The sequence below is a fragment of the Anabrus simplex genome, chromosome 1 (genome assembly GCF_040414725.1).
Source record: "Anabrus simplex isolate iqAnaSimp1 chromosome 1, ASM4041472v1, whole genome shotgun sequence".
Classification (NCBI taxonomy): Eukaryota; Metazoa; Arthropoda; class Insecta; order Orthoptera; family Tettigoniidae; genus Anabrus; species Anabrus simplex.
The window spans coordinates 752,958,415-752,986,328 of NC_090265.1; the positions used below are offsets into that span (position 1 = coordinate 752,958,415).

General features: G+C 40.5%; 1 protein-coding gene across 6 annotated transcripts in view; it reads right to left on the reverse strand.

Moving 5' to 3' along the window:
- The window catches only part of Cep290 (Centrosomal protein 290kDa), a 1,403,175-nt gene that overhangs the window by 311,922 nt on the left and 1,063,339 nt on the right, over positions 1-27,914 (reverse strand). For all 6 annotated transcript variants that reach the window (XR_010858542.2, XM_067136188.2, XM_067136189.2 and 3 more), the window contains one exon: positions 4,770-5,013. Coding sequence is in view for 5 of the 6 variants with exons in the window: in XM_067136188.2 (XP_066992289.2) it covers positions 4,770-5,013 (244 nt within the window). In the remaining variant the exon portion in view is untranslated. The remainder of the gene's footprint in view (positions 1-4,769; positions 5,014-27,914) is intronic.

Consider the following 27,914-nt stretch of genomic DNA (forward strand, 5'->3'; position numbering starts at 1 on the left):
TGTGACAAATGCATTTTCCTAATAAAGTAATGTTAAGTACTGGATAAGTATATTTAGTAGCGTGTTCAGAACATAACAAACATGTCACTCAAATCCTAACTTCCCTACGTAAACATTTATCATTTCCAACTAGGCGGCAAATCATCTTAACATATCATTAATGTACTGCAACGGTACATTTCTGGGTTAAGTTTCATTTGTAATACACATGAACACGTTATCCTGTAAATGAAACACATGTATAAACTAAACAAGTTAATATTTACTCACATGTCACCGCGTCGTAATAGTAACCAGATCTAAGTTACTCAGAAATCAACTGTCTTCTTTAAAACATTACGTCTGGGATATGTCTCTTTGTATTCGTTGTTTCAATCCCATAATGGTTGAAAACATCACTTAAAATCTCTCCTTGTTCAATTATAAACATTCCTACACTATGACATTGATTATAAACTCTGGAAGAAATACCTACTCCCATAATGATAAATCAACTAGGATAATCTCATTGCAAAGATAGTATCGACTGAGATTTCATCACGAAGAACTCCGTAACAAGCAACATACCAATGTTCACTACAAATATTTAAATACTACGTCTACGACACATTAGTTTCAAGATAATAAAATAATTCTTTGGAACTTAGCTTGCGGCTGCTGATGTTAGATGACTGGGTTAAGCTCCGATGTTGTCATCTTAGGGCTGCGTAGAAAGTCCCCAACATCCGTTACGTCACCATCAGGTTGTAGTCTCAAAACTCGGGTTAACAGGAACAGCTGGGCGGTCTACGTCGGAAAGTCGGCTCCATCTCCGATTTAGCCTCTCATGTTGTAGCCGTTAGTCATATGTGAAAGAAACATTTCCAATATGGCAATTAATATCACGTCCATATCCTTCAGAATGTTCTACAAAGAATCTAGATTATATTTTTGTTTCAGGTTATTATGTCAGAAATTCAATGTCAATTCCTTGTGACAGATTTTAACAGGGGAAATCATCAAATTAGCTTTTAATTTTTTTTATCCAGCCATTCAACCTATAATACGTTAAATTTGACTTGGTATTTCGTAACGGCCTTCGGTCTATATTCCGACTACTGTCCGGATACTATTCAACTTATTCTGACTTTCCGCCTCGACATTTGATCAGATATAGGCGTAATTCTAAAATTTCTTCACTGTGCAGGTTCTTCAGCTATTATTAATTGAAATATCTCCCTTCTTCTTTCCGCGAGGATTATTTTTTTCGTGGATAAATTTACTTCGAAGTTTTGCGTACCAAAATTTTTTTATTGTTCACCCACTTCCTCTTTTTTAACAATTTTAAAAACTTTCTATTATTTTCTTATCACGGCCGCATGGATCCTTTATAACTTTCCGTCTAACTCCATGACCTAGGCATACTTAATTCGCCAAATGAACATCTTTTGCCGTCACATGCATGGCATCCTTGATTTTATGCGTCCGTATTATATATATTCTGAAATCACGGCCTATTTCACTTAATATATTCGTTCTTTTTAGATGTATGGCTCAATTACATAATCTTTGCGATCTCATTACCGTGCACGGCAAACTTTTAACATCGTATGACATTCTTTATTCCGTTATCAGGACGATGAAAACGGTACAACCTATATTATCAATCCTATTGTAATGAATGAACACATTAATATCACGCAGGTTAAATTAAAATTAAGTCTTACAAAATAAAGTCTACTCAACTCATCAAAACACATAGCCATCAGAAGTCTGTTACTTGTCTTCTAACACGACCTTGTAGAAATCCAAAGCATCATCCGGTATTTCAAAAACTTTCAACAGAGCTTGAACATCCTTCTTCTTTTCTTTGCTCACCACATTTTTCTTTGGTAAAACAGAGGATTTTAGCAATGCTTCATGGCTGGATTTCATTTTCAGAACTTCAACTTCAACTGGGTATTCAAAGTAGGTAGGTATCCTGTACTGATACGGAGACTCTCTTATGTCTCTTATTACTGTATACATAACACGTTGACTATTCATTTTAAATGGCAACCTAGTTTGTAGTACCTTCTGTGAACTCTCTTTTAGATCTTTGATTTCCCAGTCCCTGTTCATAATTTTAAGGCTGCCATGTTTCTCTAAGATATCAAAGTATTGTTTGGGAGACAGTATGTTTTCCCGTCTTCTGCAAGATTTCTCAATTCTACTGAACACTCTGTCTGGAGCCATGTAGCTGTATCCTCAAATAGGGAAGAAATGGAGAATATTATTGAATAATGTGTTTTTTCCAAAAAAGCAGGAAGTGTGGCCAGGATGACACTGTTTTTGTTTTAGCTGCTACAAGAGTTTGAGAATAAATGTATCGTGGTAGGGCCATCTTTGTGCAGTCTCTTTTCTAGGTTAAAAAGAAAGTCCAATAAAGCCGAAGCAACTTGGTTGCAACCTCCTGAGGATTCTGTTTCTAGCCAAGTATAGAAAAATATGTCTTCCTTTCTCTGCTCCTTGGAGTGAATCATGATGCAGAGATTGTATAACCACACTTGTCCAGCATAGAAAAACTCACTCACTGATAACTTCGGAATTGGTTGATTCTGTTGCATGTCAAAACATATCTTGATGACACCTGGGTTTTCTTCTTTCATTATTTGATAAAACCGCTTGGCTCCTTGTCTTGCCTATCTCCCTTGCCACTGCTTTTCTTGCAATCTATAACTTGTCCTCAGTTCATTCTTCTTCTCTAGGCATATTTCTGTCTTTATTTTCATCAGACTAATTTTACAAGTGGAGCATGTATCAGTGTGAGGAGTTTTGAATGACAGATTGAAACACTTACAGAATATATACTTGTATTTTGACAGCGAGCACAGTTTCAATCCAGAACTTATCCTTTCTTCACAGAATGTCTTCCACATCTTATTGACTGAGAGATATGATGGTTAATATCCTCTCTTAGACTTCCCTCTGCCATGATGGCTCTCTCTGCATTTATACCTTTTGATGTGGTTCTTAATGGCAACTGTTATGTCCTTGTGTTCCTTGCCTGTTCTGTCACCACCTCGGTTTTCCTTAGGTAACTTCCCAGTATGATGAAACCTACAAGCCAGATAAGATAATCTGTCCTTTCATATGCCAGAAATTCCTTGAAAATTTGCAGCACAGACAGGAAGTATTTCACCAGCTTTCCTCCTAATGCTGTACTTCACAGAAACAGTTTTCTTCTTCCTAGCCACTGTCAATGTTCACTACCCTTTACTGAGGTGTGGAAATGTGCATATACTTCAATAGAAACATGTTTTGATCGATCTTGTTTAAGGAAGTCATATGATGATGGAAGTCTGTGATATCTTCATAACAGAGTTCAGCAGCTTTGCATTGTTTCATCCTTTTAGTTTCTGTGCTTGTGGGCAAGTCTGAGTCCATGATTGCATTTAATATTAGGTTCGTTTTTAGTTCTAGCCAGGTTTCCAGGTACTCTCTTCTTGTATCTAGACTTTCTTCCACCGACACATTCCTGAACTGGCACACCAGTTTCAGAATCTTCAGATTCATTATTCATGCTGTTGTAGAGTGAAATAGTTCCTCACACAGTTACTTGTTTAAAACTTCTCAAGAAGTGAGTTTCATTTTGTCGACGACAATGAGGGCTAATCACGGGAACATGTGGCATGCAGTTCCAAGAATACATCCTTTCAATAAAGGAGTCCGGCGTTCCATTGTTCCACGGAATAACACTTCCAATTATCCATGAGAATGCCACACGATTAATAGTTAACTGCATTTATCGAGTTTTGCTTTAACTTTCCGGGAGCATATATCGACTTTTGCAAAAACCTAGTGATTTCAACCACTTTTATACACGGTAAATATCGACTTATGTAAGGAATGATTGCACAGGATGGTGAGCAAGGTCAAACTGATAACATTAACATGCATAACTCAATTTAAATTTTTTTTTTGCATATATCGAGTTTTGAAAAAACGCTCCTTAATTGTTTTATAAAACTTGAGAAGTTTGTTATGTTATGCAGATTGAAATTTTAATACACAAGATATCCTGATTTTTCATTTAAATTGACTTTGTTCTTAGCTACAGGTGGCAAATATAGCAAGTCCTAGATTAAACAGCCGCTGAAGAAGAGAACAAGTAGATTCTCGAAACATGTATGGCCCTCAGCGTAACAAAAAAAAACCTCTAAAAGTATTGACAAGGTGGAACTAAATGAGAGATGCACGTCAATGGCGACAGTGGCGCTCCACCATCGGTATTGCCTTTGTTATTATGGCAGCAGCTTCCTACTGTCCCATCACTTGTATGCAACCTGCACGGTACAGATAAGTGTGCGACCTGCCTAAGAATATGAGGATAAACAACGCAAAAAGAAAGTCAAGTATTCAAAATTTTTGGCTGCAGCCTTTGTAAGTGGACAATAAAATAAGAATGACAATTATCACCATTGACAAGTAGACACTGTTGTGAGGTGGCAGGGGAGATAGGCAAGACAAGGAGCAGTTATCTAATGTTAAGGCTGAGTGGTTCCATTGACCTGAACATCAGTTGATGTTTAACTTTAGAATCTTCAAGGACAAGAGGGTGGGAAGTTGAGGGAAAATGTTTAAGGATTTTAACTGTGAAACAACCATCAGACAGGGTGTGAATGGGGACAGGAAGATCCATGTTCCAGCTTCCAGGCAGATGATCTAACAGACAGAATCACATTGATCCTCACCATAACAAGTAATGAGTCAGGCAGGTAAAGCTACTTTTGAACTAAAATACTACTCACTTGCAAGGACACGACTCTTTTGGAGAGGATGTCTATCTGAGCCTCCTTCTCCTGCAGTTGAGCTCGTAACATGCCGACACAACTCTGCATCACAGCTGAAGGACCCTTATGTGAAGTCTCGACTTGCTGTTTCAACTGCTCTTCCAGTATTTTGACATCCTGCTTGGCCGTTTCTAGCTCCACTCGATAATGCTGAGCTTCGTCACGGTAACGTTGTAGCTCTGTTCGATGCTGGTCTTCTAACCTGTCAGCAAGAAGATGTGGTGGATCTCCATTTCAGTTCATCCTAATGCTATAAGATACACATGAAGTTTGTACATACAAGGCAACAGCACATGGCACATGTTGCGCACTTACAGCCGCCACAGTTCAGCAGTGGTGAAGAGAAATGGAGCTCGTGCAGGATTGTCTGCTTTAATAATTCAAGGTGGGCTTGTCACACCCGCACCACATGCGTCAAGCCATTGGGGATAATGCTGTGAAAGCCACACGACCAGGCATTGATTCCGAAAGTTCCATTTGAGTGATCGGATCTTCTGTGATGCACCTCGAATTGGGTGGCTACAAGTCATGGATGACAAGGCCCTGAAGGTGACCTTAGAGAACAGCAGCCAAACCTGTGGTGAGCTTGTGCAACTTGACCAGCAAGTGGGCACCCCACACACTGTGCTCCTGGGTGGTCATCTGCAAACGAGTCAGACACTTACAACTGGAGGCATGCTGGATGCTTGTGTGTGCCATATGCTTATGATTCCTGACAAAGAAAAACAGAAACAACTTATTTGTTTACATCATTCACAGACATCAAGAGGAACTTGCAAGCCCCCACAGCGCATCACTTGTCTTCCTCATATTTCATGTCCACCAGGAAAGAGCTTTCAGGCTGGACTGCAATCTCTTTGTAATACCAGTATAAATGGTCTGTTATTCTCTATGGGAATCAACATCCATATCTTGCAATCTCTTTGGGCAGAAAATGAATCCTCCTAGGGGGGAATATCCATGGTCATTACCAAATTATGATAACGTTTTAGTCTGTAATTAAAACTTCAATTAACGAAGTGGAATACCTAATAATTTATAAGTCGTTATCTTCAGGCACAAGTCAGAGACTTAGTGAGTTTTGAGCAGGGAACGCCATGTCAGGAGTGGGAGAAATTATTTATTCAACCCTGGCTTCAGCATTTAAGACATGTTAGAGGTAAATTAAAACTATGGGACAGCTGGGCCGAGTGGCTCAGCCGGCTGAGGCGCTGGCCTTCTGACTCCAACTTGGCAGGTTCGATCCTGGCTCAGCCTCCTATTTGAAGGTGCTCAAATATGTCAGCCTCGTGTCAACAGATTTACTGGCACGTAAAAGAACTCCTGTGGGACTAAATTCTGGCACCCTGGCTTCTCCAAAAACCGTAAAAGTAGTTAGTGGGACGTAAAGCCAATAACATTATTATTATGGGACCAGGAAATTCGTGTTGTCCAACTTTTTCTGAATATTATGAATACCAATATTAAATATAAGACCCATGGGATAACAGAACTGGCTAATGTGGTGTAACAATTACACAACTTTCTCCCACAAAAACTCATACATATACTTGAATTGTGGAGTGGGAGGCAGGCATTCTACAATTGGTGGTTCGTGAGTTAAGACCTGTGTATGGACCGTGTTAAATAACTCAAGATTAGTCGTTGTAAGGATAAATACCACCCTAGATGTATGGTAAGTACTTGTGAGGTGTGAAATGAAATAGTAATAACGATAAACCAACGAGTGTTGGTCGCAGTGAAACAGTGGTACTAAACGGAATATCTCAATACGTGAACGAAAGCCATTTCTTTTGAGTGGTGCAGGATGATGTGAATATTATAGGAAAACAACAAGTAAAGTTATAAATAATTAAGTGAGTGTCATTTTATAATATTTTTTTATTACATCAGAATATAATCTGAGAACAAGAGGAGATTTATGTTACAGTTATTAAGTGTAAGAAAAATCAGTATGTGGAATGTAAGTTGAAATAAAAATTTATGTTCTATGAAAAGTTCATAAGAAGATTGTGTAAAATGTGTATCTTGTGCGTAAAAATGGTGTAGTAAGCATCTAGCTGAGTGCTCGGCAGAAAACAATGTCATGATGACATGCCATCATTCAGCAAAATCAGGTTGGTGACATGAGTTTCATTATGTAATGGTATTCTATATAGTTATGTTCTGTGTAAATAATGGTCCAAGTTTCAGGCTGATAGCTTGCTGTGTTTTCTTTGTTCTTGTGTAAATATTGAGTGCCGAGTGGTCGAAGATGTTTTTCGTGTGGTCAATGACGAGATTATTTTGTGAGGTGTCTTATGTTAAAACCATTCAGTCTAACATTACGTAAAGGTATTGGGGAGAGATTAGTTGTACTCAATGTTTTGTCCTCAACAAACTCGTATGCCCAGGTTTCTGTGTTAGATTATTAATATAAAACATATTTGAGTGTTGGTAAAATTTTGGAGGTATCAGATAAAGATTTTGCTATGGCAAAATTTAACTCAAGATTGGCATAATGTCGTATTTTTCTGTTACAGACTCAAAATCTCATGTTAGATCCATATTGATACTTGAACTTCTTACAAACTGTACAAAATTACGTTGATTATCTTCCTAGTCAATACTCCTACACAATTTTGTACAATTTGTAAGAAGTATTTTTCTGTGTCAATAAATTTGAGATTCATTAAATTTTATTCTGTTCACATATATTTCTTTATATGAGAAGCACAACTGTGAAATAAGCCATGATATTAATGAAAAAATGAAATTGAGCTATGCCATGTAAGGCTGTGCTAGGAACTGATTTGAGATCAGGTAAATGTTTTATGCACGAGGAGAAAAGAATAAACCATTATGGATATTGCTAAATACACTCCTGGGCAAAACTTAAGGATGAAATAGATAAAGCAACATAACATATCAACTACTCAGTGAAAATGAATGAAAGTGCGGTGACATGTTGCCAGAGATCTCCCACACGTGCATAGAAATCTGGCGTGATTTCAGCGTGACTATAGCACCAAAGGGGTCTGCCCCCACAAAACGAGGCAGTTGAAGGAACGGGACAAGGCAGTGTTGAGTCAATCAGCAAGCTGTTTCAGTGCTCTGTCGTGGCGTTATTCATTATAACATGGCCCAGAGACCAGAAATTTATATTATTGAAGATATTGTGGAAGTTCGATGGGGCTGTTGCATTATTGTTGTGATTGGTTGGTTCTATGGCGTTGTTGGCCCGTTTGACTTGTTATAAATTTCCACTATCAATGTTTTGAAAAAAAAAAAAAATTGTCATCAGATGAAGAAAACAACAGCCATTCAACCTTCGCGTCAAAATCATACCAACGTAAAGAATAACAGCTCATCATCATCTCTACAAACTTACTTGGATGTCTTAAAATAAATTTAAGCTAACTACAAACTTCGCGTCAACACAATCTCGCCAATCAAATCTATATACAACCTATGAACTGTTGACCATTAAACCTCATGGGCAAATATACGTTAACGTTACATAATATTTGCCCAGAAAAATTGGAATGTGTTTCCTTTACATTTTATATTCAACAATGTAATTTATTTCATATTTATTCATTATATAATAGCATGTTATTTTACTTATACTTCAAATATTGACTACGGCTTCAAGCCATCAACTGTCACTCACAATTATATGACACCTCCATCTTTAAGTGTTCTACCTAAGAATCTACTAGTTTTTAAAATATCATTTGAATGTATTGTATATCTTCACCGTAATTTTTTTATATGCTTTCCACTATGTGTTGAATATCTGGTATTGACTAAGGCTTCAAGCCATCTTCTTGCTACTATACCATCAGGTAAGGTAAGAGTTATTCTGCCCGAAGGCAGGTCCGAACCTCCGCAGAGGTGTTCCTGAGTCGGAGTTTACGTGCGGTAGGGTGGCCAGTTCCTTTACGCTCCTCCATTCCCCTACCCCCCACCAACAGCGCGTGGCAACCCATCCAACTCCTGACCACGCCCAATGTTGCTTAACTTCGGAGATCTCACGGGATCCGGTGTTTCAACACGGCTACGGCCGTTGGCAGTGGATATTGTAGACATTAAAATATATGTTTATCATTATATTAGATTTTTAGTTATTCATGAACATTTTAAAAATAACTGTAAATTTTTATCTCACCTACAATCATTATCAAACACTTTTTAGGATAATTTCAACCTGTTGCCTGACAAAAATAACAAGGTTTTGATAGTGACTGAAGATGCCTCACAGTAAGAGGCAAAACATGTCTCACATTTTAAAAAATGTTTTAACTTAAATGCCAACATCTTGTATTGTATTGAATAGGTGGAAATAATTATTAAATATTTTCCTATATACATTTTATGACACTATCAATACGGACGAAAAATGAATTTCATCACTTGTAATAGTCAGCTAGTGGGCGAAGGGGAGTGCACTGAGGCGCTTCTGACAGGATAGCGAGTCACTGTCTCAGTCTCGCTTGAGAATGTTTTGGAACTGATGCTCCGTGTCCCAGAAGAGCGGAACATAACTGTACACCGGCACAGTGTGCCGAAACAGGGACATAGTGCCCAACCCTATGTGACAGTGTACTCCTTCCCCATATGCGTCTTTTCAGGGAAGCATTCAGCCCTGACTTCATTTTTATGGATGACAATGCACGACTGCATTGAACAGCACAGGTGGAAGAGCTCTTGGAACGAGAGGATATTCGGCTAATGGACTGGCTATCCGTTTCCCCGACTTAAATCAAATTGAACACGTCTGGGACAGATTGGATAGACGTATTGCAGCACGTTCACATGCAGCAGTTGTGATTTGCACTGGTGGAGTAACAGAACGCCGTACCACTTCTTACCAATCTTGTGGCCAGCATGGGGATACATTGCAGTAGTAGGGCAATAGGGTTCCCACCCCCCGCCAATCAGAGGCCGCACAGCAGGTCACGTGACTGCTCACATGGAATTTGAACACTGTGACGTCATTGCTGCGTCAGCACTCAGTAGTAAGGCTATGTACGATTCCAGCTGAGGTCATTGACCCCTAGTTGAGTAGTAGGGCAATGTACGTTCACAAATTTTGCGTACGAGAGCAAGCCTAACCTCAAAGTCGCCATCTCAAAGGGCCTAACCTCACTTTAACGGCTAGTTGCCCTTCCCGACGTCTAAGAGAGCAAGCCTAACCTCATGGAGGGGCCTAACCTTAGTTTTACGGCTAGATGCCCTTCTCGACGTGGACAAGCGATGTCCTGGGGGCTTAACCTTACACGACAAAGTTTTACGACGAGATGCCCTTCCCGACGCTATTTTGAGTAGTAGGACAACGATCATTCTCTCCTGACATTGTTTTAAATAGTAGGACAACGGTGATTGACATAAATAAGTACACTTAACCACATGGAGGCGTCTAACTATACAGGGCCGTAGTTTTACGGCAAGATACCCATCCCGACGCTAATTGCACAAGATGGCGGCTATACACTGCTCTTTATGAGACGGCTTCCTAATCTCACTTTAACGGCTAGTTGCCATTTCCGACGCCTAAGAGAGCGAGCCTAACCTCACATCCGCTATCTTGAAAGGACTATCCTTAGTTTAACAGCAAGATGCACTTCCCGATACCAATTGCACAAGATGGCGGCTATACATAGCTCCTTATGAGACCGCCTAGGGGCGCTAGCGTAAGATGGCGGCTGCTCTTATGAGACCACCTAGAGGCGCTTGCGCAAGATGGCGGCTATACACGGCTTCGTATGGTGAAAGATGCCAGCCATGGGCGCTTGCGCAAGATGGCGGCTGCTCTTATGAGACGATCTAGGGGCGCTTGCACAAGATGGCGGCTATACACGGCTTCTTATGGAGAAATATGCCTCCCATGGGTGAGCGATTGTAAAAGATGGCGGCTATACATGGGCTCTTATGGAGAAAGATGAAGGCTATGGGCGATTGCACAAGATGGCGGCTATACATAGACTCTAATGGAGAAAGATAACAGCCATGGGCGATTGCACAAGATGGCGGCTGTATATGGAATCTTATGGAGAAAGATGACGGCCATGGGCGCTTGCGCAAGATGGCGGCTGCTCTTATGAGACGGCATAGGAGCGCTTGCGCAAGATGTTGGCTGCTCTTATGGGATGGCCTAGGGGTGCTTACGCAAGATGGCGGCTATACATGGCTTCTTTTGGAGAAAGATGCCGGCCATGGGCGATTGTACAAGATGGTGGCTATACATGGGCTCTCATGAAGGAAGATGACGGCTATGGGCGATTGTGCAAGAGGGCGGCTATGCATAGGCTCTTATGGAGAAAGATACCAACCACGGCCGATTGCACAAGATGGCGGCTATACATAGGTTCTTATGGAGAAGGTGACGGCCATGGCCGCTTGTGTATGAGATGGCCTAGGGGTGCTCGGGCAAGAGCCTATGTATAGCCGCAATCTTGCGCAATCGTCCATTGCCATCTTCTTTCTCCGTAAGAGCGAATGTATAGCCGCCATCTTGTACAATCGCCCATGGCCAGCATCTTTTTCCATAAGAAGCTGTGTATAGCCGGCATCTTGCGTAAGTGTCCCTAGGCTGTCTCATAAGAGCAGCCGCCATCTTGCGCAAGCACCCCTAGGCCCTCTCATACGCAAGAGCCCATGGCCATCATCTTTCTCCACAAGAGTCTATGTACAGCCCCCATCTTGTGCAATCGCCCATGGCCAGCATCTTTCTCTATTAGAGCCTATGTATAGCCGCCATATTATGCAATCGCCCATAGCCTTCATCTTTCTCCATAAGAGCCCATGTATAGCCGCCATCTTGTACAATCGCCCATGGCCGGCATATTTCTCCATAAAAAGCCGTGTATAGCCGCCATCTTCCGCAAGCGCCACTAGGCCGTCTCATAAGTGCAGCCGCCATCATGTGCAGACGCCTGTGGCTGGCATCTTTCTCCATAAGAAGCCGTGTATAGCCGCCATCTTGCGCAAGCGCCCCTAGGCCGTGTATAGCTACCATCTTGTGCAATTGGCGTCGGGAAGTGCACCTTGCCGTAAAACTAAGCATGGTCCTTTCAAGATGGCGAATGTGAGGTTAGGCTCGCTCTCTTAGGCGTCGGGAAGGGCAACTAGCCATTAAAGTGAGGTTACAAAGCTGTCTCATGAAGAGCTGTGTATAGCCGCCATCTTGTGCTATTGGCGTCGGGATGGGTATCTTGCCGTAAAACTACAGCCCTGTGTAGTTAGACTCCTCCATGTGGTTGTGTGTGTTTACTTATGTCAATCCCCATTGCCCTACTACTTAAAACGTCATGAGAGAATCACCATTACCCTACTACTCAAAATAGCGTCGGGAAGGGCATCTCGCCGTAAAACTACATCATGTAAGGTTGTGCCCATCCAAGATAATGCCTGTCTACGTCGAGAAGGGCATCTAGCCCTAAAACTATGGTTAGGCCCTCCATTAGTTTAGGCTTGCTCTCTTAGGCGTCGGGGAGGGCAACTAGCCATTAAAGTGAGGTTAGGCCCCTCAAGATGGTGACTGTGAGGTTAGGCTTGCTCTCGTATACAAAATCTGCAAACGTGCATTGCCCTACTACTCAACTACGGGTCAATGACCTCAGCTGGAAACGTACATAGCCCTACTACTGGATGCTGACGTACCAGTGACGTCACAGTGTTCAAATTCCACGTGCGCGGTCACGTGACCCGCTGTGAAGCCTCTGATTGGCGGGGGGGTGGGAACCCTATTGCCCTACTACTACTGTCCGTGGTGATCACACACCCTTTTAAGAACTATGTCCCTTCTTTTATGACACAACATGTGGAAGTTACTTTCGTCACAACAGTGTAGTTTGTGTGACTGGGGGGAAGTGCCCTGTGGAGATAAAGTTATTCAGGATGTGCAGAATGCCCCTGTGATAAACGGTAAATGACGTCCAGGATAAGATGAGAAATCCCATGGAAATAATGCAATGTGGACAGAGGGAGTTGGCCATGCGGTTAGGAGCGCACTGCTGTGAGCTTGCATTCGGGAGATAGTGAGATCGCACCCCAATGTTGACAGCCCTGAAGTTGGTTTTCCACAGTTTCCAATTTTCACACCAGGTAAATACCTTAATTAAGGCCATGGTCGCTTTCTTCTCACTCCTGGCCCTTTTCTATCCCATTTGTGTCGTTGCGATGTAAAGCAAATTGTAAATAAAATAAATAAAATACAACATGCTGCCAGAAAAGGAATTTGTGGTGATATCCATGGTTCCTATTCAGCATGATTCAGAATGGTAAAGACAGTTAAAGTATTTGCTAGAATGCACGACCATGTGATCTCAAAAGGTTAGATGTTACAAGAATAAATTAATTTGGAATGAGGATATATTATAATCTGGCTTGTTTCAAAGTGATTCTCCACATATAAAGTTACCCCAGGTAGAAAGAATAACAGGTTTTGAGCGGCTAAGAGCAAGGGTTAGGCAACTCATTAGATGGAAGAGAGGTATATTTAGAACTTCGAGTCCGGTAGCAGGCGACTGTCTGGAAATAGTTAAAAACAATAAAAATTATGATGTGAACTTCGTAGACATGAAAACTGAATTTAGTGTTTTGAAATGTGGGCGAAATTGCAGCTGGGAACATTTGACACATTTATTTTCTTGTGGGATATTTTGGGATGTTACATGAATAAGATTAGTTGATATTTAATTTTTGTCATATCCTACGGATAGGGCAGGCTAGGGACTTGGGAATGTATAATCAGATTGGCAAAGATTGAATTTTTCTTATATTCTAAGACCCTTGAATATATACACATATACAATTACATATACATTTCTGACACCATTTACTCTGACACTATTCAACCTTCAAATCTCTCTTTAACTTCAGATCCTTCTGTGAGTTTTTTAAAGTCTGTATATTACACACAAGAATTTATATGTTCACTGATTTAATACTTAACTATGGGATGGAGCCGATCTCTGTACAGCTGAGGGTCTTCGATCTTCTTTTCTTCTTTCTTCTGTGCTGAGGTCTCTGGAACCTGTTACGTCGAAGGCGATGAGAAACTTTCCCAAATAAGAATGATTGCTGGTTTATACTGATTATATTCCAACACCTAATTGACTACTGGTGTGGAAAACCCCTGTGATCGTTCACTAACGAATCACACTCAGTTCAAGAGACTATTGTGCCTCTAACTTCCTAACACTTTAACTACGTACTTACGGCTCTACTCAAACTATATCAGCGCCCTTAACAGTTCTCCCTGGCCGTCTATCAGTCCATTGAGTGACAGGGCCTCCGGCCAACACTGTCAGAACTTCCAGAGTCAAAAAGCCTCGTTGTTTACGAATTACTAGCTAATATATTACTTATCTATATATTTAAAAAAATTATGAAAACTAAAGTCAGTCAGGCCGGCCATTCTGTCCGATCGGTTTCCTTCATTCTTTTTTTAACTGAAAGGTATTCATGCACAGATTTGTCATCAGGTACTATAAATCACTTAACTTCCGCCTTCCTAAAATTATTTGATTTTTCAATTTTTTGTCTCTTTGAAGCAATCATATCCTTGGTTATAATTGAGCTACGGAGTTCGTTTTAGCCTAAGAACACTTAGTGGATGAAGCTCTTTCATTTCAGCTCTTAACTATTCAAATTGGTTGATTCTGAGGAAAGTTATGAGTGCACAATCAATTTGACGTCTCATTTCTTCAACATTTTTTTCTCATTGAAGCAATCATATCTTTCGTTCTAATTGAGGTACGCAGTTTGTTTTAGTCTAAAAACACTCGGTGGATCAAGCGCTTTCTTTTGAGGCAATAACTACTTAAATTGGTAGATTCTTAGAAAAGTTATGAGTGCATTTGCCTCCATGACAAAGATCTCTGAATCACTTTTTAACAGTTCGGCGCGTAGTGTTGTTCCAAGGAACGTTTAATTCAATTTCTTTGTGTGATGTACTTTCAAGTGTTTTGATGACATAATATTACATTCTATTACCACAGTAGATCATGTGCCTTATTTCATTAACTCGAAACTTTGCAAATACATCCATGAGGATAGTAACGAACAACACCATACTTTGTACATTTAAAGTTAAAAACTTCATGATCGTTCCGTATTGAATAGAGAAATAAGAAGATGTACAATATTAGAAGGATCCACCTTTCAATACTTCGTTGTAAGTTGAACTAAAAAGAAGTCACAACTTGTTTATTGGGACCGGTTTCGACACATTACAAGTGTCATCATCAGCCAAATAGTAAAGTAGGGCAAGATATAAAGATCTTAAAACAACTAATACATTGAACACAGGCAAAAAATTAACATTGATTCATATCGTAGCAATTCAGTTAATGTCCAAAACACAATGATCGCAGTCAAGAGAGTAAACAGAACATCATTGTCTTGCGCCGAAAACAAATATAGTTGAAGTTCACAAGCAGGTCAAGTATGCACTTATGTAGAGTCGTTGTTAGATAGGTCTTGTAGGCATTTGTTTCTCAGGCCGAAGAGTAAAAGGTGACGTAATTGAAGTCTTAGGAAAACAGTGTAGGAACTTAGCCTACAAGGAATACAAAGCCTGCTCATTCGCAGTGCACTCTTCAGAAACAGTGTCCAGCTGGCAGTGCGCGTCTTGACCACTGCAGCGCTAGTATACCACCTCACATCAGCACTCACTAGCATTGATAACGGGAGTTGAAACTAGCACAAATCTACCTCTACATTACACTTCCTGTATATTATATACGTTACTGAGCAGAATGAAGTAGAAAATAATAAATGTTCACCTTTTACCCCTAGCTGTGGATTTTCATTTCAGATAACACACATAACTGTCGAAATTTGTGTCTGGCATTTAAAAGGACATAAGGTCTACACTATATATTTTTACTACCGCACCGTAGATTTTCAGTGAAAATGAACGACTTTAACCATTTTCCTTGATATTTTCTCCTTATAAATCGTTTTTCTCCTCAAGAAGTATTCTCGGCGATACTCATCTGTGATGCCATTAGCATAGTTAGTGACAGAGGGGCGTAAATACTTCTGCACTATTATTATGCTTAGTTCCTCAGGATGATCACTTTTCCCACACCGCAGAATAGGATTTTTAGCAACACGTGGTAACAGTATTTCGGTTAATGTTTGTGTTATTTTTGGACTGTCCAGCGTTACCGATAACATTTCGTCCCTTATTTGCCTCAGTTTCATCAGCAGTGAAACAAAACCTGGCTTTGGATACCTGAGACGTGAGACCACCTCTGTCTTTGATTTTTATTAATGACGTTAGTGGAGATGGACTCTGGATACTACTAATTTTATCAACACACTCTTGACATGGCATGTGGTCTTCGACAACTCTTACCAAGTACCCTCCAATATATGCCATTGCAGCACTCGACGGAGCGGTCACTAGTGTTCCATAACTTATCCTTGGTACTTGGTACCACCTACACAACAGAATAAGGACATTATTATTATCAGAACAGGAGCAATAATAATAATAATAATAATAATAATAAGTAACCTAATTTTTGCCGTCACAGGTTCTGCGTATTTTCTGTACCATACACTGTCTGTTTATTGCTTTAATCCACAATTCCCTAGTTGGCTCTTGGCAAGGGAATTCATGGAAAACTTTATTTCTAGAGCCTTGTTTAAAAAACGGTACACAGCAGTACACCATTGTAATATAATTGACGTATTTTAACAATACATTTTTCCCGTTTGATCAGTGTGTGAATTAAGCCGAAACTGTCAGGTTCCAAGTCGTCCTCAATTTACAAGAGTTTCCCCCATTTCACATTGGATGGTAAAATTATATTCTGTGACGTTTGCAGCAAAGAGGAGAGGGAAACTTGTTTTATATTTCCCCGTAACGAATTATAATCAATTTAGCAAAATCAGCATGGTATTTTAAATAATGCATATTAAATGTCCGAGGTCTAGTAATCACTATATCAAGTTCCTGTGCTGGTTGGAAGTGTAGTGTGTTGTCTGAATATGAAAGGAGAAGTCTTGGAACAAGCACAAACACCAGTCCCCGAGCCAGAAGAATTAATTAGACGTGATTATAATCACCCATTTGGCCGGCAATCGAATCCGGGACCTTCTGAACCGAAGGCCTCAATGCTGACCATTCAGCCAAGGATTCGAACTAAACAAAATCATTATTGAGTTTCATTACTTCTATCAGTATTAACATTCAACTTTCGTAGTAAACGTCACCAGTAAGCATACAACGTGTAGAAATACCGCCAACCGAGGTGTTCATGTGAGGTTGAATTGCAGCGCCTCTAGCGGCAAATATAGCATCCACAGGGCGGACAGCTATGAGTGGCTATTGGGCAGGCTTTGTATTCATTGTAGGCTAAGGTAGGAATTAATTTCGTCAAATTCAAAGTAGATATATAAGTTTGAGAATAATTTGCACCGGACCCAATACGAAAAAACACATATATAACCGACGGGAGATTCGAGGACGTGGACTCCGATCAGGAGAGGCAGATAACAGCCTCGAACTGAAGACGTGGATTAATAATAATAATAATTCATGACAAGGAAAAACAACTAACTACCAGCAATAAAAATCAAATGAAATTAAATGAGGGTTTATTAAGATAAAACGTAAATGCAAAAAGGAAGCCACCCAAAGAAAAAAAAATTGAAACATTATTACATACGTGTTTTGTCCTTCAGGTTAGTAGAAGCTAGCATCGTAACCTTTTGACTACAACATACCATAAACATATGGATAAACAATACCTCACGGCTTAATTGATATTTTCACAACATCTTTAAACACCTACAACAGGAAGGATCCTCACAGACTTATTTTGGTCATTTCTTTCCGCGAAGTAGTTCACATTATATTTTCCAAACATTACTCAAACCTCCATCATTATTACGGCATCAACAATGACCAACACAAGGATAAAAGATAACGCAGCCTCTCGGAATAGAGCGAACAATAGTTACATGAAGGCAATGAAGGTATCGAGATGGCCAGGGGTGCAGCATCTCTGTACCAAGGAGCACATAAAAGGCAAAGAAAATAAAGCGGGTGTGCGCATCACCCGAATTGAAATGAAACAAAAATGGCGGCCATAAGAACGAGCAAAACGGTCATAAAATAGACCAAGACAAAAATAATGAACACCGCACTCGAAGTGAAAACACAAGTGTACGAGGAATAAATGAAAAGGAACATAAATTAACTGACCGATACGACATCCATTTAGCCCCTCGCTCGCTCTCACACATACACACAAACATTCAGGCATTGTCGATATCGGGCAACAATAGGGTCAATAACCTCTTTTCAAAAAAGATCGCAAACACATGTAGTATGACTCACCTGGCCATAAGTAAGTTCCCGCACACGACGTAGAAACGTGCACACTGCAAATATATATATATATATATATAAGCAGGACGATATGGACCCACGGCCCACGTACAAGCCCACCAACACAGGCACTGGGTACGACATATCTCCGTGTCGACACCCAGAGCCTAGTAACATTTGGTGGCAATAAAGAAGTATAATGTCGTGCACATGATGACAATTCTCGTAGAGACCCAGTTACCTCGTCACCACCACCACAATAATGCCCGCAAACACACACCCATTCATATCGCGGGGCAAAGACGTATATCAGTCAGTCGCGGTTACAAGGCACTTGAAACGGCCACAAGATAAACATAAAATAAAAGCGAAAATACAGGCTCACATTACCTGAGGTTGAAGCTGATCAATAAAAAATCAGAATATGAATACAGGCAGAGTTTAAACCTGATAAAAATCCATCGATAATTCAAAAATGCTACTCCGAGTAGAGGCGACTCCATCTTTCTTTCTTTCTTTCTTTCTTTCCTTCAGGTCATAACAACAACAAAGACGTCAAGTCAAGGAGATAAAAGACTCGCGGAAGGAAGGACCATCCGTTTACAAAGCAGGGGCGCTGCCCTCTGCGGTACAGTTTGGGAAATAGTTAATAGCCAGTTTAGTGAAGTCAAACGAGAGCTAATGCAAGATCTTAGCAATCATAGATAAACCTACATGTAATGAACATGCTAAACGAGCATGTTTCATCATCCCACAGCCCCGTTTTAAAATGTGTCTTCCTTTGGTGATCAGCCAAGAGACACATTATAAAATGAGACTCAAACCTAATAACTAGAGTGTGCACACATCTAAACCTAAAGAATCTTACATACTAACTACAACTAAATGAAACACACAAGACAGATACAGTTACGAGCTATGTACACAACAAGGTATCATGAAATCAAGTTCATTTGGAGGTTCACTACTTTCTTGATTAACAATAACAGGCTGAATTAATCAGTCTCTCTCTTCCCTTCTTTCCCTTCTTTTTACGCAATTTATTTAATGTCTCCACCAGCGATGGTCGGAATAGCTGAGCGAAAGTGAGATTGGGAGTCCTCTCCTCTCCACGGAATCTGCATTCATTTCGTCTCATCTCCAATTCACGACATCCGATTATTATTTTTCCTTTCCGGTCTCTCTTTTTCATCAATATTATCCCTGAGGTTGAAGCTGATCAATAAAAAATCAGAATATGAATACAGGCAGAGCTTAAACCTGATAAAAACCCATCGATAATTCAAAAATGCTACTCCGAGTAGAGGCGACTCCATCTTTCTTTCTTTCTTTCTTTCCTTCAGGTCATAACAACAACAAAGACGTCAAGTCAAGGAGATAAAAGACTCGCGGAAGGAAGGACCATCCGTTTACAAAGCAGGGGCGCTGCCCTCTGCGGTACAGTTTGGGAAATAGTTAATAGCCAGTTTAGTGAAGTCAAACGAGAGCTAATGCAAGCTCTCAGCAAACATAGATAAACCTACATGTAATGAACATGCTAAACGAGCATGTTTCAAATTTAAAACATTGAAAAGAATAAAGCCAAATAATTGATATATTAAAAATAGGAAGAAATAATAAAAGAAAATTGCAATGTGAGGTTCAACTCGAAACAACTTGCCATAGTAATTGATAGATGAATGGGAGATGATAAAGAAAAGGTTGGGGAACATTTATTAGAGGGTGGTGGTGGTGGTGGTGGTGTTGGTGGTGGTGATTATTGCTATTAGAGGAAGTACAAATGGGTAAATATCATAACACTAAACCGAGGAAAAAAGAGGAAGAGGTCCGACACTTCGAAAAATGAAGATATCGGTAAAGGGAGACAAGGGCCACGAAGGGCGTGAAAATGAAAGACTCCCTAGCCCTCGCAAACCTAATAGCGTCGGGGTCGGAAAAGAACAAGAGCTGACCAAGGGAGGTCGGACAGGATAGATGAAAGTGAGGAGCCTGGCACCAGTAAGTGGAAGCAATGCCAGGACTCAGCTAAGGGCCTCGTGGTCGCCAACCCACGCTCCGAAGTTCAGAGCCCCTGGGGGGTTAGAGAGAGGGAAGGAAAGGAAAAATGGAAGGGATCCGATATTTCGAAAAATGAAGATATCGGCCAAAGGAAGACAAGGGCCACGAAGGGCGTGAAAATGAAAGACTTCCTAGCCCTCGGAAACGTAATAGCATCGGGGTCGGAAAAGAACAAGAGTTGACCAAGGGAGGTCGGACAGGATAGACGAAAGTGAGGAGCCTGGCGCAAGTAAGTGGAAGCAATGCCAGGACTCAGCTAAGGGCCCCGTGGTTGCCAACCCACGCTCCGGAGTTCAGAGCCCCTGGGGCCCTTGTCTCCCTTTACCGATATCTTCATTTTTTGAAGTGTCGGACCTCTTCCTCTTTTTTCCTCGGTTTAGTGTTATATAGAAGATATTTACCCATTTGCACTTCCTCTAATAGTAATAATCACCACCACCACCACCACCACCACCACCACCACCCTCTAATAAACGTTCCCCAACCTTTTCTTTATCATCTCCCATTCATCTATCAATTACTACGGCAAGTTGTTTCGAGTTGAACCTCACATTGCAATTTTCTTTTATTATTTCTTCCTATTTTTAATATATTTTTATTTGGCTTTAATCTTTTTAATGTTTTAAATTATTCTCAAACTTATATATCTACTTTGAATTTGACGAAATTGCTAGAGGCTTTACGTCGCACCGACACAGATAGGTCTTATGGCGACGATGGGATAGGAAAGGCCTAGGAGTTGGAAGGAAGCGGCCGTGGCCTTAATTAAGGTACAGCCCCAGCATTTGCTTGGTGTGAAAATGGGAAACCACGGAAAACCATTTTCAGGGCTGCCGATAGTGGGATTCGAACCTACTATCTCCCGGATGCAAGCTCACAGCCGCGCGCCTCTACGCGCACGGCCAACTCGCCCGGTTTGACGAAATTAATTCCTACACTGTTTTCCTAAGACTTCAATTACGTCACCTTTTACTCTTCGGCCTGAGAAACAAATGCCTACAAGACCTATCTAGCAACGACTCTACATAAGTGCATACTTGACCTGCTTGTGAACTTCAACTATATTTGTTTTCGGCGCAAGACAATGATGTTCTGTTTACTCTCTTGACTGCGATCATTGTGTTTTGGACATTAACTGAATTGCTACGATATGAATCAATGTTAATTTTTTGCCTGTGTTCAATGTATTAGTTGTTTTAAGATCTTTATATCTTGCCCTACTTTACTATTTGGCTGATGATGACACTTGTAATGTGTCGAAACCGGTCCCAATAAACAAGTTGTGACTTCTTTTTAGTTCAACTTACAACGAAGTATTGAAAGGTGGATCCTTCTAATATTGTACATCTTCTTATACTTTGTACATTGCGGGCGGAGCCAGCGGGAAACTGCTAGTATAGTTTCTTCTATTCCTTCAAGAACACTCCACTGACCAACACATCACCACCACTAGTCACTTGTACACGTCACAGTATCACTGCTTGGAACCTCCCTGTCACGTTGCAATTACACATGACATTCTAGAAAAGCTTGGAAGCTGTTACTTACATGTGACATCGTACATTTCCAGAAGAAATGCGCATTTAGCTTTGTCTTTCATAAGATTGAGTCACAACTCCTGCTTACAAGTTTCAACACAACATGGAATGTTCTGATTCTTTCTTTGAATAATAATAATAATAATAATAATAATAATAATAATAATAATAATAATAATAATAATAATAATAATAATAATAATAATAATAATAAAATTATAAATTATAAATAAATAATAAATTATTATTATTATTATTATTATTATTATTATTATTATTATTATTATTATTATTATTATTATTATTATTATTATTATTGTTTTGTTTTGGCCAACTAAGGACCACGTCATTTCAACTGTTTTCCTTGAGCTTTAATGTTGGTCCAGTACTCCTTCATTCGTATACGGTGTTGCTCCTTTCCTTCTTCCGTCCATGCCTTTCCAGTTTTCATCTTCGGCTTCGGTAGGAAACTCTGATGTTCTTGGAGTTTTTTCTTAAGTGGGACATGCTCCTGGATATCTTCAAATGAGATCCCAATCTCCTGCAGATCTTTCTGTACCTCACTGAACCATGCCCCCTTTACCTTTTTCTCTTGGAGGAAAGTGAAAATGCGGTTGGTTAACCGTGTTGAATTCATTCGGGCCATGTGTCCATAAAAAGTAATCCTCCTTTTTCGCATCTCATCAGTTATTTTCTCCACATGCGAGTACAACTCCTGGTTGTGCCGTCTCCTAAACTCGCCGTTGTCTTTGACTGGACCTAAGATTTTTCTCAAAATCTTTCTTTCCTTGGCCTCCAATTTCTCCATCATGCCTTTTTTGTTCATGGTGAGACATTCCGCAGCATATACAGCCTCTGGCTGGATAACAGTGTAATAGTGTTTGATTTTTGCATTCAGAGATATAGATCTTTTGTTATAGACATTTTTAGTCACATGGTAAGCCATTTCCATTTTATTCATGCGTGAAGGCTTCTTTTTCGGACAAGTTAGGTTCTATCCATTCACCAAGATACTTAAATTTTTTAACTCGCTTGACTTTTCCGTGAGTCCATTCTAGCTCACTTGGCGCCAGTTTGATGTTTGTAATGAATTTCGTTTTCTCAAAGGAGATTTGCAGGCCCGCCTTTGCAGCTTGTGTTTGAAGCTGGTTGATCTGCTTCGTGGCCACATCCAAGGAATCAGCGAAAACCGCGAGATCATCTGCAAATGCTAGACAGTCAATTGAAAGGTTCTTGTTCTTGTGGCTTAGTCTGACTCCGCTTTCGACTCCTTCATAACTCATTTCTCTGCGCCATTCACCTTCTCAAGAACGCAGTTGAACAACAGAGGCGAGAGACCATCTCCTTGCCTAACTCCTGTCCGTATTTCAAAGGCCTCTGAAATCTCTCCTCTAAACTTCACTTTTGAAATGGTGTTGGTGAGAGTCTGTTGGATGATCACTCTTGTTTTACCGTCCAAGCCAAATTCCTTTAAGATCTGAAGTAGGGTAGTTCTATCAATTGAATCATAGGCCTTCTTAAAGTCGATGAACGTTACTACAAAAGGCTTGCTCCTTAGTTTAAGATATGAAAGGACAGATTTCAGATTCATAATCTGCTCCACACATGACCGTCCTTTCCTGAAACCTCCTTGGTAATCACCCAGCTCCGGATCTAGCTGTTCTTCTGCCCTGATTTGAAGAGCTTTCAAGAGAATTTTGTAGGTTATAAGTGTTACCTGCGTAACAATTTTTCCCTCTTGGGAAATATTTTCGAAACTGGCCTCATGGCTGTGGAAAAACTGTGTCCTTCTTTTTTTTCTTCCTTTCAAAACTTATTGCCCGGCTGTCTGTATGCACGTCCTATCGGTGCCTGACTGTATTCTCCTGCACTCTAGTGGCGTAGGTATGTACTACCTCGCGAGCTACGTTACCACTCAGGCGTTTGCCCTCTGCGCACATGTGATCGTTGGGGCCGGCACTGCGGAATCTCGGGAAGTCGCCATTGCTGTTTGTGAAAGGAAGAGATGGACGTGTGTGGCTTCTCTCTCCGTAAGGAGATCATTTCTCCGAAAATGTTCGAGCCTGGCTAAGGTTACATACGTGGGGCTTTTGCCCTAGGGATCTCTGCAAGTTGTTCTTTTTTATTATTCCTCGTCTGGAATTTGCATGTTATGTTTTTTTTAAGTAAGTAAGTAGCATATTCTACCGAAGCCGTCCTCACAACCTTCCAACTGGATGAAACTGTAAGTGTTTTTGCAACTAAACCTTTACTGATTTTTGGTGAAAGACCTGAAAATTTTCCTATGTGAAGAAAGTGTGTGCGACACTACGTAACTGGCGTCATCTAAAGACTAAGTCTTGCCTTGTGGAATTTCAAATTTTCGGCTTCTTAATTGGAACTTATAGCATGTGTAATTATGTCTGTTAAATTGGGGCTTGCGTACTGTGTGAAAGAACGTTTTGGATTCTTCGAAAACGTAATTGGGTAACCTAGTGTTAATTAATAACCTTTCTAGGCCTAAAGGTTTTGTGATGAAGGCTATCATTTTACTGGAATAATTTAACAAGCGAGTCGCTTCAGGGATGTGGGTGTTACGTGTACAGTGTGTCCCAGTACCTTTCTTACTTGCTTCTCTGGTTGATTTTATTTTAATTTAACTTAATTTTATTCTCCCTTTGGGTTTTGGGGTTATTTTCTGCGTCTGTTTTCTTGGCCCTTTGTTAGTTTTCGCCTATTGTTGTTTGCGACCTGTGATTGGCCCCTTCCTTCCCTTGACCGATTGTTGGTCGTTGCCATGGGAATGCTAATGTTGTTGATGTTGTTGTGATGGGTTTGATGATTTGTATTTGATGTGCCGATGATGAATTCTACCTTCTCCGCGGATTTCCTTGGTCCATTTAATTTTTCTTTGAGATTTTAATTTTACCTTCTGCTCATTTTTCCTCCCGGTGTTTCGGTGCTTATTATTATTATTATTATTATTTTAATTTCTTGAAAAGTGCACGTAATACCTACCCATCCTTGCAGGGGGTCGTTTGACACATCCTAAAAAGGGGTTTTCAGTATCAATATCAAAAACTTTTTCTGTCAAGGTTGTTTCTCACGGTTGAAAGGATGTTAAAAAAAACTTTTGTACTGTACAAAGAAAACCTTTGGTTGTAAGAAAAATTGAGAGTTGAGGAGCGGTTTCATAAATCTACATTATCTTGCTAAGTCTTTCAAGAACTAAATAATTATTTTCTTTATAAACGGTCGACCGTAGGGTTTTGGTTTGAGTTTAAATATTTTTAAATTTTTAATTTTATTATTTTCCAGCGAGGATATTCCTTCCTATTTGTTTATCACTTAATTATCCTGATTAAATATCTTGTTCCCCAAGGTGTTGGTGTTTTCCTTTAAAAGGGGTGATAATTTGATATGACCAGGTGTATTTTATCCGCTCCTTTGGGGGCCCTGTTTTATTTTCTCATGGTAAGTGCCCTTTTTTTTCATTTAATTTGTCTTTGTCTAGCACGTTTCCACGTATCTGAACCGTGCCTTTGGTACACGGTCAGACCCTTGGTGCTGTCACTTGGGGTGATTATGCCTTTTATTGCTCTAAGTGTAGCATAAGTAGGAGGGAGATGCCGCGATAGTTGTTAACATCCGACTTGTCGCCTTTCTTATGAAGTGGGTGGATTAGGGCAGATGTCCAGTCACATGGAAGTCTTTCAGTGTTCCAGATTTCATGTATGATGTCCGTTAATTTTTCCACTGCATTGTCACTAGCAAACTTCCACAATTCAGCTATTATCGAATCTTCGACCGGCGCTTTATTATTCTTCAAGGATTGGATAATCTGTCCGACTTCCTCTTTCGTAGGTGGAGCTGAATCTCGGTGAACTGTTGTTTTATCTTCAAATGTGAATCTGGACAATGGGGCCTCGCAGTTAAGAAGGGATACGAAGTATTTTGCAAGGAACCGGCAGTTTTCCTTGTCGTTATGGGCTAGGTTTCCATTGGAATCTCTGAACTGTAGGCTCGGTGGGTCATATTTCCTCAAGTTGCTTTTAAATGTTTTATAAAAGTCGCATATATTGTTCTTCTTGAAATCCTGCTCAATTTGAGCCAGCTGGTGTTTATCAAAAGCACGTTTAACGCTGCAGATGGTTTCGGCTGCATACTTTCTCTCATTCACGAAGTTTGTCCAGTTGACTTGGTTCTTTAGCGAGTTCCATTTCTGCCAGGCGAACTGTCTTTGCCTTATCGCTGCATCGCATTCACTGTTCCACCAAGCATGCTTCCTGGGCTTAGTAGGCTGAACCGTCTCTTTAGCTGTTTTGACCAGGGCCTCGCGCAGTTGTTCCCAGTTCTCTGCATCCACCGATTGTAGTTTCTGAGTGAATTCATGGTTAGATCCTAGTTTTTCTCTATCAAATCTTTCAATCCTTTTGGCTCGAACTCTCCTTGTGTTTCTCGGGAGCAGTTTGATTTTTATCTTGGATAGATAGTGATCTGAGTCCAGTTTTGCTTGTCTTAGAACTTTAACATTCTGAATTTCTCTTTGAGCCTTCCGCGCGATCGCGACAAGATCAATCTGGAATTCACCAAGGTGGTGATTTGGGGATTTCCAGGTCTTCTGTTTCTTGGGCAGGTGTTTAAAAGCAGTAGACTTCATTACGCGGTTAAATGCCTTACACAGCTCTATTAGCCTTTCTCCATTACGATTTGTTCTCTGGTGAGCAGGATAGTTTCCAACAATGTTTCGGAACTTTCTCTCTTTGCCTACCTGGGCATTCAAATCCCCAAGCATGATTATGGTATGTTTGTCTGGAATCTTGGATAAAATCTCCTCAAGTTCTTCCCAGAATCTATCAGTTCCCTCTGGGTCTCTCTTGTTCGCTTGGTTGATCGGCGCATGAACGTTCACAATAGTATACATTTTGTTTGTGCTTCAAAAGGACAGAGTCAAGACTCTGCTATTCACAGAGGTGAAATTTGTTATTGAGTCCAGAATCATTTTGTTGACTACAAATGCTGTGCCAAGGTGGGGGACAGTTTGTATGACACGTTTACCAGGTTTACCCTTGAAGATCCTGTAACCTTCAGATTCAAAGGCCTGCTCATCTGTAAATATCATTTCCTGAATTGCTGCAATCAAAATTTGCTGTTGCGATAGGATATCTGTGAGCTGTTTCAGTTTTTCTACCTTCAGGAGAGAATTGGCATTAAAGGTAGCAAAGAAATTCTTGGCTCTATGTTTTTTCTTTCATGGAGTCTCCGATACCTCCAAGCATGTCGGTGCTGGCTCCCCAGAATCCGAAGGCCCGCTAACGTCGTACAAGACGACGGTGGATTGGTTACCACCTGGGGTAGTAGCTCTAGCTGAAATTTCCTCCATGCTTTTTTTCACAGTTGAAAAACTGTAGAATGGGGTCGGTGATATTTTGCACCGACCAAGGTATTATCAAGGTTGTGAGCCTTGGAGCCCCCAGCACTGATCGGTTCACCGACCCAGTTTCCCGCTGGGATTGGTTACCCAACCTTCCACTGGGTTGCTCGGCTTAACAGGGGCACCTCTTGTAGGTTACATGCTAGAGTTGGAGTGAAAGAGGCTAGTTGGATTCTCTTGCTGAATCCAATAGTTTACTGTTGCAGATGGTCGCAACGACGCATTTCACTCCCATTTGCCAGGGCCGTGAAGTCCCTTCCTAGGTTATTATTATTATTATTATTATTATTATTATTATTATTATCATCATCATCATCATCATTATTATTATTTCCGACTCATTGGCTGAACGGTCAGCGTACTGGCCTTCGGTTCAGAAGGTCCCGGGTTCGATTCCCGGCCGGGTCGGGGATTTTAACCTTAATTGGTTAATTCCAATGGCACGGGGGCTGGGTGTATGTGTTGTCTTTATCATCATTTCATCCTCATCACGACGCGCAGATCGCCTACGGGAGTCAAATAGAAAGACCTGCACCTGGCGAGCCGAACCCGTTCTGGGATATCCCGGCACTAAAAGCCATACGACATTTCATTTCATTATTATTATTATTATTATTATTATTATTATTATTATTATTATTATTATTATTAATTATGAATTTTACAGACTTACATAGACTCTCCTGTAATTTCCCTTCACATCTACATGTGTCCATTAGGGTGTTCCTTATTTTTCAAAGTTTTAATTTTGCAATGCATAG